At 35.0% G+C, this 16,830-nt stretch overlaps 1 protein-coding gene across 1 annotated transcript; it reads left to right on the forward strand.

Annotated features, from left to right (window-relative positions):
• The first annotated feature begins 215 nt into the window (after nt 1–215).
• Nucleotides 216–16,803, forward strand: LOC143246797 (uncharacterized). The gene is made up of 4 exons (XM_076493953.1): nt 216–238; nt 12,982–13,277; nt 15,627–15,831; nt 16,498–16,803. The coding sequence occupies exons 2-4, from the start codon at nt 13,221–13,223 to the stop codon at nt 16,689–16,691; spliced, it is 456 nt and encodes a 151-aa protein (XP_076350068.1). The 5' UTR covers nt 216–238; nt 12,982–13,220; the 3' UTR covers nt 16,692–16,803.
• The last annotated feature ends 27 nt before the right edge of the window (nt 16,804–16,830 follow it).

The following is a 16,830-nucleotide window of genomic DNA, read 5'->3' on the forward strand; positions in this document are numbered from 1 at the left end:
TGAGCCAGGCCTTGGCCTGTGGTCAGTATAACCTGGCGGCTGGTGAGTTGATTTAGAATTGACTATAACTGACTAAAACGACTCTTTCCACTTTTGAAACGGTTCCTTATATACGCCTTTTTAATTATATGCATGTGAACAACCAATCAACAGTTTAGAATATCCCCCTAGTGGTTCTCTCGTCCATTTCAATACGTGAAAAGGCTACAACGTTTATTCCATCTACGATCTCAGGGTGGTAAGTTGTGTCTTTATTCTACTTGAAGTTTCATATAATTTTTTAAAATCTAAATACGTCTTAGTTACTTAGCTTGATAAATTATTGTGAAATTATGTGGTATCAGTATAGTTATTTACGATTTTTTTGGTTATAATTGTACACAAGACCTAAAAAATTGGTATGATATCCTCCACGTGCAAAGTTTTAAAAGGCTTAGCAACCTATGCCCATTCACAATGATGTTCAAAATTCGTACCTAGAAGAGATAATTGTTTGCTATATTTCTTTGTTTATTGTTGTTCTATATTTAAGAAAAATAGGCTTCATAACTTATTTCTGAACAGTAATAATCTATATGCATATATAATGCATCATAATTGAAATACGATTATATTACAAAATACTAGCTAAATTACAGCCAAGACAAGGTCACTTTGTGAAGAAAATGAGTGCACGTGCAACGAGTCAGTAGAAGTTATGCACTGTTAGCTAGTCACCACTGGAAGGGAAAGTCAATATAATACAACATAATAAATATATATAAATGTGTAACATTATGAGACTTAAGCTACTTAGACTAAACGACCGTATTTTCATGTTATGATATGTAGTCATTCCAGCGCGAGAAAAGCATAATTTATACTTATTTCATATTTTTTAAACTTTGGTTACGAGGTCGGTCAGTTGACACAACCCCACATAGTTAGGTTATAAGTCTTACTGAAAACATACAACAGAAATGTATTTAAGAGGTTTTAGAAATTACACAAATAATATCCGAGATTAATAGGATGAAGTTTTCTTAATCGTTACCTGAAATCACTTCGCACTGTGAATACTAAGGAAACAGATTATATTCTCATCAACAATTTTTTAATAAAAATATTTCATTAAAACCTGATTTATCGTGTACAAAACTTTACTGACGGTCCACTAAATTTTGTGAAGGCACACATACTGTATCAAAAGTTATAATATAAATACTTAACGTGTCCAGATATGTATACGAACTTGTGTGTATTATGTTATTGAGCCTGTTGCGAAATTTCCAAGTTTGGTTCATCGTGAATTCTTTGGACTCGTCTACTCTTGTTTGTGTATCAGTTTCTCAATGCTGACATCTAAGCCGTTTTTTACATAATTGTTTGGATTCTAGTTTTGAATCAGAAGTCATGAAACTATCAGTGCTATCCATTTTGTTTTGTCCGATTTTCAAAAACTAGTTGCTGACATCTAAGCCGTTTTTACATAATTGTTTGAATTCTAGTTTTGAATCAGAAGTCATGAAACTATCAGTGCTATCCATTTTGTTTTGTCCGGTTTCAAAAGCTAGTTGCTGACATCTAAGCCGTTTTTTACATAATTGTTTGGATTCTAGTTTTGAATCAGAAGTCATGAAACTATCGGTGCTATACATTTTGTTTTGTCCGGTTTCAAAAGCTAGTTGCTAACAATATAATAACTATAGAAAATAAGTGAAAAAGTGAGAAATATAAACTCTGATACAAGTTGTTTGAAACTTTGATATATACTAACAGAACATTTTATTTAACAATATTTCCTTTCATTTGATAAACTGCCTACGACATAGATGGAAGGGTTAATGATTCTTTCTTCTAGGGATGGGAACCTTCACAAAGTTAGAGATTTGTAAGATAAGATTCATTCAAAATAGTGCGAGAACAGCGTTTCGTCTTAAAACAAAAATTAGGAGGACACGATTCTCACACCATTACACCACTGCTGATAAAGCTTACGATTCTCACACCATTACACGACTGCTGATAAAGCTTATTTTGTTGTTTCTTTGTTGAATTCTTTCACGCTGATAAAGCTACTCGAGGGCTATCGGCACTTCTCATCCACTGCTGATAAAGCTTATTTTGGTCTTCATCTAGAAGGATAGGCAATTAGGTCATCACCACCCATCGCCAACTCTTGAGTTACTTTTACCAATGAATAATAGGATTGATCGTGAAATTATAACGCTCCCACCGCTGAAAGGGCGAATATGTTTGACGAAGGGTTTTTGAGAAAGGTGATTAGAGATTTAATCAAAGATTAACAGACCTGTTTGTGTTGTCGAAAGAGATAAGAGGTGTAGTCTGAGTAGTTGTTAGTTACCTGTTATCATTAATATTGTATTTACTTGATTGGTGATTAGAGATTTAATCAAAGATTAAGACCTGTTTGTGTTGTCGTGAAAAGAGATAAGAGTTGTAATCTGAGTAGTTGTTAGTTACCTGTTATCATTAATATTGTATTTAGTTGGTTGGTGATTAGAGATTTAATCAAAGATTAACAGACCTGTTTGTGTTGTCGTGAAAGAGATAAGAGATGTAATCTGAGTAGTTGTTAGTTACCTGTTATCATTAATATTGTATTTAGTTGGTTGGTGATTAGAGATTTAATCAAAGATTAACAGACCTGTTTGTGTTGTCGTGAAAGAGATAAGAGATGTAATCTGAGTAGTTGTTAGTTACCTGTTATCATTAATATTGTATTTAGTTGATTGGAGATTAGAGATTTAATCAAAGATTAACAGACCTGTTTGTGTTGTCGTGAAAGAGATAAGAGGTGTAGTCTGAGTAGTTGTTAGTTACCTGTTATCATTAATATTGTATTTAGTTGATTGGAGATTAGAGATTTAATCAAAGATTAACAGACCTGTTTGTGTTGTCGTGAAAGAGATAAGAGGTGTAGTCTGAGTAGTTGTTAGTTACCTGTTATCATTAATATTGTATTTACTTGGTTGGTGATTAGAGATTTAATCAAAGATTAACAGACCTGTTTGTGTTGTCGTGAAAGAGATAAGAGGTGTAGTCTGAGTAGTTGTTAGTTACCTGTTATCATTAATATTGTATTTAGTTGATTGGTGATTAGAGATTTAATCAAAGATTAACAGACCTGTTTGTGTTGTCGTGAAAGAGATAAGAGGTGTAGTCTGAGTAGTTGTTAGTTACCTGTTATCATTAATATTGTATTTACTTGATTGGAGATTAGAGATTTAATCAAAGATTAACAGACCTGTTTGTGTTGTCGTGAAAGAGATAAGAGATGTAGTCTGAGTAGTTGTTAGTTACCTGTTATCATTAATATTGTATTTAGTTGATTGGAGATTAGAGATTTAATCAAAGATTAACAGACCTGTTTGTGTTGTCGTGAAAGAGATAAGAGATGTAGTCTGAGTAGTTGTTAGTTACCTGTTATCATTAATATTGTATTTAGTTGATTGGTGATTAGAGATTTAATCAAAGATTAACAGACCTGTTTGTGTTGTCGTGAAAGAGATAAGAGGTGTAGTCTGAGTAGTTGTTAGTTACCTGTTATCATTATATTGTATTTAGTTGATTGGTGATTAGAGATTTAATCAAAGATTAACAGACCTGTTTGTGTTGTCGTGAAAGAGATAAGAGATGTAGTCTGAGTAGTTGTTAGTTACCTGTTATCATTAATATTGTATTTACTTGATTGGAGATTAGAGATTTAATCAAAGATTAACAGACCTGTTTGTGTTGTCGTGAAAGAGATAAGAGATGTAGTCTGAGTAGTTGTTAGTTACCTGTTATCATTAATATTGTATTTAGTTGATTGGTGATTAGAGATTTAATCAAAGATTAACAGACCTGTTTGTGTTGTCGTGAAAGAGATAAGAGATGTAGTCTGAGTAGTTGTTAGTTACCTGTTATCATTAATATTGTATTTACTTGATTGGAGATTAGAGATTTAATCAAAGATTAACAGACCTGTTTGTGTTGTCGTGAAAGAGATAAGAGATGTAGTCTGAGTAGTTGTTAGTTACCTGTTATCATTAATATTGTATTTAGTTGATTGGTGATTAGAGATTTAATCAAAGATTAACAGACCTGTTTGTGTTGTCGTGAAAGAGATAAGAGATGTAGTCTGAGTAGTTGTTAGTTACCTGTTATCATTAATATTGTATTTACTTGATTGGAGATTAGAGATTTAATCAAAGATTAACAGACCTGTTTGTGTTGTCGTGAAAGAGATAAGAGATGTAGTCTGAGTAGTTGTTAGTTACCTGTTATCATTAATATTGTATTTAGTTGGTGGTTGTGAGAGCGTCTTTGAAAACGTATACAAATAGATGAATTTTTCTCACTGTTGGTGGCAGCACCGTAGGTTTTATAAGTAGTGTTACCATTTTCTTTGGAAACTTTGTAGTGAGTGAGGAATGCTGGACAGGGGATTAATGTAAAATTTGCTACAGAGTATGTCACTTCAGGAAGATGGTGGAAACTGGGGTAAAGTCCGTTAGAAAGTGGACATTAGTATTAGACCTATTAAATGTATAAACACTACATTGTTTGTCAAGTAGTTTAGGGAACAGAAGTATGTGTAATAATAAACAGGAACAGGACACATAATACAGATCACATGATACAGGACACACTTGTTACGATTTGAATACCTTTTATAGGTTCGAGAAGTATTGCCATAGTTAAATATTTATGTAAAAACGGCTCGTTTGGGTTGAGAAAATTCTTTTTACGTGGAGGAGCGGACAACGTTTCGACCTTCTTCGGTCATCGTCAGGTTCACAAAGAAAGAGGTAACTGACCAGAAGCTGACCACGTGTTTGAAGGGTTGTGTAACTGAGTGTCGGAATGTAGAGGGCGGTGTTAGATGTTTGAATAATTTTATTTATTTTATTATATTAATATAGGTATAAAGGCGTTCCCTTATATTGGTTTATTTTGGGTTTAAGTTGTTGTATAAGTAAGGCTTCTTTAATTTTGCGTTTGTTTATGTTTGTTTCTTTATTTAGTATTTGAGTGTTTTCTATGGTTATGTTGTATTTATTTGACTTGCAGTGTTCGAAAACGTGTGAAGGTGACTTTTTATGTTCTTTGAATCTGGTTTCCATTTTTCTATTTGTTTCTCCAATATAGAAGTCGTGGCAGTTATCACATTGTATTCTATAAATAATGTTGGTGTGGTGTTTGTCAGTGTAGTTTTTACATAGTATAGACCTTAGTTTTGTGCCTGGTTTTTGAATAAATTTGGTATTAACTGGAATGTCATATTTTGTTACTAGTTTTTGAATATATTTGGTATTAACTGGAATGACATGTTTTGTTACTAGTTTTTGAATAAATTTGGTATTAACTGGAATGTCATATTTTGTTACTAGTTTATGCTAAATGTTGGTTATTTTTCTGCTGATGTCAGGAATATATGGTATACAGCAGTATATGGTTTCGTGATTTTTTTTATTCGTGAGCTGTATTTACTTTTGTTGGTTGATTTTGCTTTCTGTTTAGATGTGTGTATAATGTTTTCTACGGTTTGTGGAGGAAACTTATTGATGTTGATGAAGTATTGTTTTATTTTGTCTACTTCATCGTTAATTTTATCTGGTGAGCATAGTTTTATGGCTGTGTTTATTTGGTTTCTTAGTATGTGAGTTTTTGTTTTGTTTCATGTGCTGAGTCCCAAGGAATGTATAGTCCAGTATGGGTGATTTTTCAGTTTGGATTTCTGTTTTGAATCGTGTATCGGTTCTTGTAATTTTGAGGTTAAGAAATGATGTTTGATTGCTTTCTTCCTGTTCACATGTGAAGTTAATGTTGGGATGTATAGAGTTAATGTGATTGAAAAAATTCAGTATGTGTTCTGTAGATTTGAATCCCGCAACCGTGTCATCTACATATCTGTACCAGTATAGTGGTGGATGTAATGCTGTGTTAATTGCTTGTGTTTCAACTTGTGTCATAAAAATATTGGCTACAATTGGTGATACTGGTTTGCACATGCTTAGGCCATTTGTTTGTATATAGTTGTGGTTGTTGAACATGAAGTTTGTCTTTATCGTGGTGAATTCTATGAGGGTTGCTAGTTGGTTGCTGGGAATGTCTATAGTTGGGTTAGGGTCTCGAATATAGAGTTCTAAGGCTATCTTGCAGGCTTCAGTGGTTGGAACTTCTGCAAAGAGGGATATAACATCGAAACTGGCCATTAAGGCTTTATGATTAAGTTGATTTAGATTAGACTTGAAATTAAAAGAGTCTTTGATGAATGAGCTGGCTGATGTTACATATTTGGAGAATGCCCATGCTATGTATTTACCAAGATTGTAATTAAACGATTCATATGTGGACATTATTGGTCGTAATGGACAATCTGGTTTATGAGGTTTGGGGATGCCGTATATTTGTGGTGTGCGTGAGTCGGTTTTACGTAGGTAGGAATAAAGTGTTTGTGAAATTGTGTTTTTTTTCATTTTTAGTAGTAATTTGTTCAGTTGCGTTTTGTGTGTCTTTGTTGGATTTGTGTGTATTGGTTTAAATTTGTTCGTGTCTGATAGGATGTTTTTCATTTTTTGGATGTATTCATTCGTGTTCATTATAACTATAGCGTTACCTTTATCTGCTTTTATAATTTTTGTGTTTTTGTCTTGTTTTAGGTTTTTAATGGAATTAATGTCTCTTTCTGTAAGGTTGTTTTTTTTAGTTTTCTGTTTTGTGAAATTATGTTGATGAGTTTGTGAGAAAATTCTTGAAAAAATCGTTTAAGATGTTGTTTTTAGGTGTTTCTGGAAAATATAAATTTGTAATTTTACCTGGAAAGTTTGGCTGTTGGATGTCAATAAAATTGTCTTCTTTCTGTTGGTTGTTTTTGGTTGTTTCCTTGTTTTAGTTTTCTGTAGAAAGTATCACAAGTCTCCTGGCTAGGTCTTCTAAACATGTTTTTATTTCTAAGGTTGGAATGTACCTTGGTGCTATTGGGAAGTTGAGTCCTTTGTTAAGTAGATGTCTGTGTTTAATTGTCAGTCAGATCTGTTAATTATGAGGTTAGTCAACGGTTTGTCGTTTTGGTGTCTTTTCTGTTGTTTGCATCTTAGTTTTTCTAGTTTTTTGTTGTGGCAGATCTTTTAGTCTCTGGGGCCCGGCATGGCCAAGTGTGTTAAGGCGTGCGACTCGTAATCTGAGGGTCGCGGGTTCGCATCCCGGTCGCGCCAAACATGCTCGCCATTTCAGCCGTGGGGGCGTTATAACGTGACGATCAATCTCACTATTCGTTGATAAAAGAGTAGCCAAAGAGTTGGCGGTGGGTGGTGATGACTAGCTGCCTTCCCTCTAGTCTTACACTGCTAAATTAGGGACGGCTAGCACAGATAGCCCTCGTGTAGCTTTGTGCGAAATTCGAAAAACAAACAAACTTTTTGTCTCTGTCATTCCTAATGTTGATTTGGTTTATGTTTCGTTGTATAAGTCCGTAAATCTCTGGTTCAATGCAACATGCCAGTTGATGGTCTAGGTTCATTTTTTTGTTTTTGTAAGTCATTCAGTTCTTTGTATTTCGTGTTCAACATGGCTTTAAGTAGTTTTTTCTGTAAATTGTGGATAATGTTTGTGTATTTATTAAAGTTTTTTGATAGTTTTACCTTTACAAAGTTAGGGTTAGTTGTTCCTTTGTTCAATAAAATAGATGTTATTTCTTCAGTTGATAATTCTTTCGTTTAAATTTCTTAGTTTCTTAACGATCGTGTGAGCGTGTACTGTTAATAGTGGTGTACGGTATGCTAGTTCAGACATAATGGTAACAGGTAAGTACAAATTGTTTGTAAGACTAGAGGGAAGGCAGCTAGTCATCACCACCCACTGCCTTATCACGCTTGGCCATGCCGGGCCCATAAGTACAAATACACAAAGAAAACACAAAGACTTGCACTTCTCATACAATCAGAGTGATGGGAACGAGAATGTTAAACCTGTCACTGTTTGCTGCGTGTGGTTGGAGAGTCACTAGGAACGAGGATGTTAAGCCTGTCACTGTTTATTACGTGTGGTTGGAGAGTCACGGGGAACGAGAATGTTAAACCTGTCACTGTTTACTACGTGTGGTTGGAGAGTCACGTTTACTACGTGTGGGGAGAGTCACGGGGAAGAATGTTAAACCTGTCACTGTTTACTGCGTGTGGTTGGAGAGTCACTAGGAACGAGGATGTTAAGCCTGTCACTGTTTACTACGTGTGGTTGGAGAGTCACGGGGAACGAGAATGTTAAGCCTGTCACTGTTTACTACGTGTGGTTGGAGAGTGCCTTATCCACCCCTATTGATAGTTGGATCTGTTTATGGCTACAGTAGTTTTGAATACTCTTGGATAAAATCCCGTCTAATGCTTCAGTTAGCTAGCTTGAGGACGTTGATCAATATAATGATGTGGAACAAAGAGATGTATTCCTGCCATCTTGTGACTGGCGGATTCTTTTAACTGTGGTGGATGGCTGTAGATGGTTTGATCTCTCAGAACTAGGTGTTTGGGAAGGGGACAGATGGCGTTAGATAACCGAGATGGGCTGCTAGCTGAAGATACTCGTTTTAGTACCAGGAGGCGGACAGGTTGGCGTCGTTTGATGGTTTGGCTTGACGTCATAAGAAAACATGTGGCTGGAAAAACGTTCTCTAAACGTCTTGACCCGCAGACAAGAGTGCAGTCATAGGTCAGAGCACGAGGTAATGTAACGTACAGCTAATACAGAAATTTAGTACACGGAAAACAGTGTGCTATGTATAGCAACCAACGAACTGCGATATTCAGCTATCTTCAATTTAGTACAATGTCCACAAATGTTTCTGGCATTTTTCACCTATTTGCTTACTCCACCTTTGAAATATAGAAAATCCGTGCAGATTAGTGTTATTTTCTTCTACAAACCAGTTTATAAAAATTTTAAAGATGTTTAGATAACTTCAACTTTCATGAAATTGGATACACTTGTAACATATTACTTATTCTATGTCTGTACAAAGTTTTGCGTAAACCACATACAACGTTTAGCCGTTTCAGTAAAAACACGGAGGTTTTTGAACGACAAATTTTGGTCAGGATAAACAGTAAACGGAATCGTTCTAAACCCGTTTTAAACGGGCGCTGTTTCCCGGTTTTCATCGAGTCTCAATTCTTGGATTTACAAGCGGAATAAAAATAAACTGTTATCAGATATCAGTTTATTAGGGTGTCGAAACATAAAACAGCAAAGGATGTACGCGCACGTGCTAGTTTACATGCATACAAGTAACAATATGCCACTTCTACCTCTTTTCTGAAGTGGACATTCATGTAAGGAATTGCTACTTGACGTGATAAATTCATGTACATTGTGGGTAGGATTAATGTGTGCATTTATAGCTCACATTACGTGTGTTTTAGGCTTAGTTAATCAGAAGTTGTATTGATACAGTCATTTGCACACTTTGTTTAAGTGGCGACATCTATACCTAAAACAACTCAGTTTTAAGAAGTAAAAAGTCCGTGTTTTACTAATGAGTCCATGACAGAACGTTTATTCATTTATTAATGGCTGGTGTGTTTTGTTATAGATCAAACTGAGGTTGTCATCATATCACTGTTGAAATATCAACTACAAGTTGATGACATTGTTTATTGTTGATCGAAGTACAGTGAAGTTTTGGTAGTTATTTCTTAATAAACGAGAGATCTGTTCTTTGTGTGTTGTTTCGGTGTGAACAAGCACGTGTGGCAGTACGTTATATGACGTCATCCTTCACTCTGGTGAAAAAGTTGGTTACGTCAAAGTCATTGGTCCTGTTTGAGTGTACGTTGGTTCAATTTGAGAAACAAAATGATTAATCCTCCCGATTCTCCAATCATAAGCCCAGAATTGTTTCACTTTTGTTTATTAAATGATCTCCACTGCCCAACAAAACAAGTGTTTAACTTCAACTTGAGTAAAAGTCAAAACATCAAGACATGATAACTCCCTTCAGCAACAGAGAGGAACCGCTCAGTAAATTATAATGTAGTCCTTGTTCATCACATCGGGCATCAGTTAAGCATTAAATACATAATGTTGTTTCATTTAACTTTGAAACATTTGTATGGGTTTAGGTTTCGGTTACTGAAGTCTTCATTCACTATTTGTAACATTGAAAGATGGCCGGTGTCTGTCGAATCCTCCTGTTATTAAAAAGTGAGTTTCGGTACTCGAGATATATTCAGCACAGACAGCCCATTACGTAGCTTTTGGTTTTAACAACAAACAAACTTCTCCTATGGTTTGTAATGAAAAGAAATGTGCCGTCAGTTAATCAGTTGTACATACAACTTCAAACTGTTCACAGTTAACGAACGTGTCACAACTACTATCAGATCACAGCTACTATCATATCCTTCCCTGAATAAAAATTACAACTAACAATTATTTTACAGTAATATTTAAAAAAAACAAAATTCTAGTAAAAAAAGTTTTGACTTTGAAGAACAGAATATTTTCATCTTGAATTTGTCAACAAATAAAAGTAATATATAATACTAATAATAATATCTACAACGGTTTGATATATCACGAAAAGAATAGTAGTTTATAATATATTGTTTGTTTTTGAATTTCGCACAAAGTTACTCGAGGGCTATCAACCGCTCGCCGTCCCTAATTTAGCAGTGTAAGACTAGAGGGAAGGCAGCTAGTTATCACCACCCACCGCCAACTCTTGGGCTACTTTTACCAATGATAGTGTTACTGACCGTCACATTATAACGCCCCCACAGCTGAAAGGACGAGAATGTTTGATGCGAGGGGAATTCGAACCCGCAACCCTCAGATTACGAGTCGAGTGTCTTAACCACCTGGACATGCCAAACTGCTTTAAAACAGAAAAAAAATTTTCAATTCCGATTTCAAAATTATAAATTAAAATGAAGAGAAATATTCGATACGTATTTTTATTTCACTAGGTCAGGTCAATTTATGTGGGTTACATCAAGTTAGACTAATTAGTAAATTATTACACGTTTTCTAAAGTCCCCGTCACATCAAACATGCTCGCCCTTCTAGCCGTGCGGGCGTTATAATGTAACGGTCAGTCCCACTATTCGTTGGTAAAAGTGTAGCCCAAGAGTTGGCGTTGGGTGGTGATGACTAGCTGCTTTCCCTCTGGTGTTACACTGCTAAATTAGGGACGGCTAGCACAGATAGCACTCGCGTAGCTTTGCGCAAAGTTAAAAAGAACCAAAACATGTTTTCCTACATAAAAAATAAATGAGAAATTCCTTAAGAGATTGAATTGTTTTCACATTTTCCCTTCAATTATCCAAATTAATTTACACATCAGCAATCAGCATAAAAACTAGATTTCTTTTTGTTGTTATTTTCAAGTCGATGCACAAATACAAAACATGAGAAATGTTGTTTGAGATTCACACGTTTCAATCACCCACTTGAGATAAACACCCATCACCAATGATCCGCTAGAGGTAGACACCATAGTCACTCTTTATGACGAGAAACCAAGTGAAAATGTATTCCAAGATTGCAGGTATAGGTATTGATACTTTAAAATACATGTAAACTACTGAACAACGTTTCGACCTACTTAGGTCATCTTCAGGTTAACGGTCAATCTTTATTTAAAAGTTTTAATACCCATACCAACTTTACTTTTGTATAAAACATCTTACCTTCAATCAGAATATGTTTATATTCACATATCTTCGTAACTTAAAACTAGGTGCAAGCGTCACCTTCTAACAAGCTCACTTATCACAAAGTCCAACACCCAATATTTTAGTCTGCCTTTTAACAAGCTTACTTATCACAAAGTCCAACACCCAATATTTTAGTCTGCCTTTTAACAAGCTCACTTATCACAAAGTCCAACACCCAATATTTAGTCTGCCTTTTAACAAGCTCACTTATCACAAAGTCCAACACCCAATATTTAGTCTGCCTTTTAACAAGCTCACTTATCACAAAGTCCAACACCCAATATTTTAGTCTGCCTTTTAACAAGCTCACTTATCACAAAGTCCAACACCCAATATTTTAGTCTGCCTTTTAACAAGCTCACTTATCACAAAGTCCAACACCCAATATTTTAGTCTGCCTTTTAACAAGCTCACTTATCACAAAGTCCAACACCCAATATTTTAGTCTGCCTTTTAACAGCTCACTTATCACAAAGTCCAACACTCAATATTTTAATCTGCCTTTTAACAAGCTCACTTATCACAAAGTCCAACACCCAATATTTTAGTCTGCCTTTAACAGCTCACTTATCACAAAGTCCAACACTCAATATTTTAGTCTGCCTTTTAACAGCTCACTTATCACAAAGTCCAACACTCAATATTTTAGTCTGCCTTTTAACAGCTCACTTATCACAAAGTCCAACACTCAATATTTTAGTCTGCCTTTTAACAAGCTCACTTATCACAAAGTCCAACACCCAATATTTTAGTCTGCCTTTTAACAAGCTCACTTATCACAAAGTCCAACACCCAATATTTTAGTCTGCCTTTTAACAAGCTCACTTATCACAAAGTCCAACACCCAATATTTTAGTCTGCCTTTTAACAAGCTCACTTATCACAAAGTCCAACACCCAATATTTTAGTCTGCCTTTTAACAAGCTCACTTATCACAAAGTCCAACACCTAATATTTTAGTCGCCTTTTAACAAGCTCACTTATCACAAAGTCCAACACCCAATATTTTAGTCTGCCTTTTAACAAGCTCACTTATCACAAAGTCCAACACCCAATATTTTAGTCTGCTTTTAACAAGCTCACTTATCACAAAGTCCAACACCCAATATTTTAGTCTGCCTTTTAACAAGCTCACTTATCACAAAGTCCAACACCCAATATTTTAGTCTGCCTTTTAACAAGCTCACTTATCACAAAGTCCAACACCCAATATTTTAGTCTGTCATTTCTTCATGATTTCTAAAAACAAAAAATATTTTAGTTTTCTTATCAATACGTACATCCCTAGGATACAGACGTCACGATCTTCCAAACTTCCAGATCATATGCTGATAAACCTGAATATTCAGGATTTCCTTTTCCTTTCTTCCATAACGGAAGTGAAACCACAGGAAGTTGAGACGAGAAATGTAACAACCATTTTAACAGCAAGTTCCAACCCTTCCTGAACAGAGAGGTACCATCCTCGAGTTTCAAACATTAAAGGCTTGCTTTTCGTTGCAGACAGACTTGTGTTCCGATAGAAGAATGAAAGGTTTAGGTCTCGCTGCTTGCCTCGCTGCCTTGTGCATCGTAACTACCCAGGTCAGTAAGGAAACGTCAGATACTAACATCTTATGATAATTTATTATAAAGTTGATCAGAAGAACAGTAATTCCAATAAGCAAGATTACAGTAGTATATTGGAAACTTTATTATTTATGTACATTTACATAAAAGTGTTCAGACTGGAATGTTAAACTAAAGCCAGTGTAGCGATTGAAACCTCGTAACCATTTTAAACACTATTTCTTATGTAAAAAGATGTATCTTGATAAAAGAAAGGACTTGAATAACCAATCTGAAAAATAAAACGACACTAAAGAAACTTCACAGATTCACTAATGTTGTTAATCATAGAAACTGTTTAATAATGCATATTAAGGCCCGGCATGGCCAGGTGGTTAAGGCACTAGACTGGTAATTTGAGGATCTCAGGTTCGAATCTCCGACATACTCAACATGCTCGCCCTTTCAGCCGTGGGGGCATTATAATCTGACGATCAGTGACACTATTCGTTGGTACAAGAGTAGCCCAAGAGTTGGCGGTGGGTGGTGATGACTAGCTGCCTTCCCTCTAGTCTTACACTGCTAAACTAGGGACGGCTAGCGCAGATAGCCCTCGTGTAGCTTTGCGCAAAATTAAAAAAAAACGTTAAATATTAATATTGTTGTTAAAATTAACAATTATTAAACAATTAACAATGAAACAGTTAACATTAACAACGTAACTAAACAAGGAACATCAGTGTTAACAGTGAAACTAAACAACAGTTAACATTAACAACGTAACTCAAACTAACACTTCAACTTTAACATCTAATAAGTTATAACGTGTCTCACAATAAGTCTGGAGTTTTTTGATCGGGTGTTCAGTTAATACGAGAATTCTACAGCTAGCAGGTAAAGAATCAAATATTTAAGATACCCACCCATTCACACACGTGTGTTTATTGAATGAAAAATCACTGACTATTGGAGATATGTCACCTGACGCTTAACGTATGTTTGCAAGAGATGGATAGAAACACGTTGAGTTTCTTAATGTTGACACAAGTTTATATATACAACAATGAATATACAACATTGATAGATATGGTCACTATTAGGTTGATAAAGATGTTATATGGTCACTTAGGTCTAAAATATCACTTTGGTTTCACTTATTAGAAAGATGTCTGTTACTTGTGTACTTTGTGCGTTATTACAAGCGTTGTTTCGAGTTATAACAACTTGTGAACATTACACACACTGCTCATGTTGTGTTAATACACTAACAACTTAGAGGTCTTACTTTATTCGTTCAATCTACAGTTTTGGTTGGTCTGTTAATTCACGTTCAACTTTATTAATTATTAATACACACTGAACTTAAACCACAAATTAGTTTGTTTAGAAAATGTTCAATTTTCTATGGCGTATGAATACCTCGATTAATTACTACCATGTAGAAACTTCTCACGCGTCTCTACTAACGATTGCGCACGTTTATTATCTTTGTTACCGTACAATAGGATATGTTCACTACATTGTGTTGAATGTAAAAAGCAATGTTTAGTTTTATTATCAATAGCTATTATACATGCTAATTTTTAATTTTGTAATTCTTGAAGAACCAGTTCTACACCATTAGTTGTTATTTATAAAGTTACCCGGTAAGTTAGTTGTAAGTTTGCACATTCAAAAACTAAAATCCGAGTTTTGATTTTCCGCGGTGGGTACAGCATAGATAGCCCATAGTTTTACTCTTAGGTAACGCAAGTTTACACCATGTGTAAAGCCCACTTCGATTCACTCAACTTATCACCACGTTATACCAGTCTTATCACCACGTTATACCAGTTTGGTTAGGTCATCTTTCTTTGTTAGGCTTCGCTTTAAAACCCAAGGTTCGTGCCACGATATGACATTGAACACTACAGTATTAGCTGTGGGAAACGTTACAAATGTAAAAAACAGGTAAAGTCATGGACATTAGAAGCTGCCGAGTTGTCACACTTTTCGTTGGTAAACAATTCTAAATAACGAATTGCGATACTTGAACCTTGGGTTGTCTGTAGTAACACTTAACCCATGAGTTGAAGTTAGAAATACCTTGGTTTGAGAGGAACAGTTTGTGTAACGGATGATTGAATGTTGCTTTTCTTCCGAAGTAAACTTTACCTCAGAGATCTTTATCTAGATTATTGAACAATATTAATGGGTTGCATTTCTTAATGCTTGGGGTAAAGCTGGAAACGCAAGTTCATTTAAAAACTATCTTCACTGAGGCTTCGAAAATGGCGAGTAAATCTAACTGTTTGGTTCACGGAGTTTTTGCCTTTTTTTGCCGGTTCTTTGTTCAACTGTAAAACAAATTATAAAATCTAATTTTAATTTGAAATATTTCTTTAGGGAGTTAGTCCACCATTCATCAAACAAACAAAGTTAAATGTCTGCCCCTTAGGATGGTCAAGTTGTAGATACAGATCCGACTGCCCATCACCTGGATGCTGTGCTACCATTGACCCTGGACTCCTGAAGTTGAAGTGTTGTGTACCAGGAAACTATTTGACCGTATTCCAAGCTAAAGGTCGTTGTCCAAATGCTCCGATACAGCGTAAGTATGTAAGCATAACGATAAACACGGTAGTCTAGAGATTACCTACTTTCTGTACCTCAGACTGGTCATCCAAGCTATCCAGTGGATAGCTTATACAAGACTCTTCCGTTACATACCAAATTTGAGAAATTAATAAATTCTGGAGATAAATTCTTGAATTTTGATTGGTGTTCTTTCACTTTTATTCGCTAGAGTATATATCATGTTAATTAGACATGTCCTACAGGTTTTGACTACAAGATACAAAACATCTAAAATATTCTAAAGCACTTTAGCTGGTGAATCAATTAAGAAAACATTTAGTAACTTAAAGACCTGGAACCGAGAAAATAAAACAAGGAAACTATGATGGACATTATGATAAGGTCAAAAATAAAAGTTACCTTAAAATTTTAATAAAGACGTTTACTGAAAAACCTAACAAAACCTCGTTTGAATAGACAAAATCAGTTAAATCGAGTTATGTCTAGTTGGAGACTGTTGAGAAATGTTGATACCTATTTTTAAAACCTAACTTACATTTCTTTTAGAAAACCATGCAAGTCTAACTAGAAGTTGTGTTAAAACAATTGATAACTCCCGTTAAAATTTACTGAACTCTATATACTACAACTACATTGATCAAAACTTCACGACTGACTTGTGTTTTTCGTTTTTTCTCAGAATACAGATGTCCTCCTAATCAGTTTCAACAAACTGGTAGCAGACAAATAATTTGTCCATACATCCAGATCCAGAAACTATGTACCAGTAATGAGCAATGTAACCGTACCAACAGAGGGCGTCACCTGGCTTGTTGTCCGTTTTATACATCAACCGGCTGTTACTTAGGTCACAAGTGTCAGTTGGCAGTTTGAGATATTTTTCACAAAAATGTTAAAGTTAATTGTTCGTTCATAAAAATGAAATATTAAAAATTAGTTTCTATATATGTATGAATTAGATTTATTAAACAATAAGAACCGATAATTGTTTTATCTGAATTTTTACGAACCC

This window comes from Tachypleus tridentatus, chromosome 3 (assembly GCF_004210375.1).
Source record: "Tachypleus tridentatus isolate NWPU-2018 chromosome 3, ASM421037v1, whole genome shotgun sequence".
In the NCBI taxonomy this organism is placed as follows: domain Eukaryota; kingdom Metazoa; phylum Arthropoda; class Merostomata; order Xiphosura; family Limulidae; genus Tachypleus; species Tachypleus tridentatus.

What these genes read in the sequence shown, in the direction of transcription:
- LOC143246797 (XM_076493953.1), top strand. Translation starts at nt 13,221, where the DNA reads ATGAAAGGTTTAGGTCTCGCTGCTTGCCTCGCTGCCTTGTGCATCGTA. An exon ending in TGTGCATCGTAACTACCCAG is followed by an intron (nt 13,278 to 15,626) that starts GTCAGTAAGGAA and finishes ATATTTCTTTAG; the next exon opens with GGAGTTAGTCCACCATTCAT. An exon ending in TCCAAATGCTCCGATACAGC is followed by an intron (nt 15,832 to 16,497) that starts GTAAGTATGTAA and finishes GTTTTTTCTCAG; the next exon opens with AATACAGATGTCCTCCTAAT.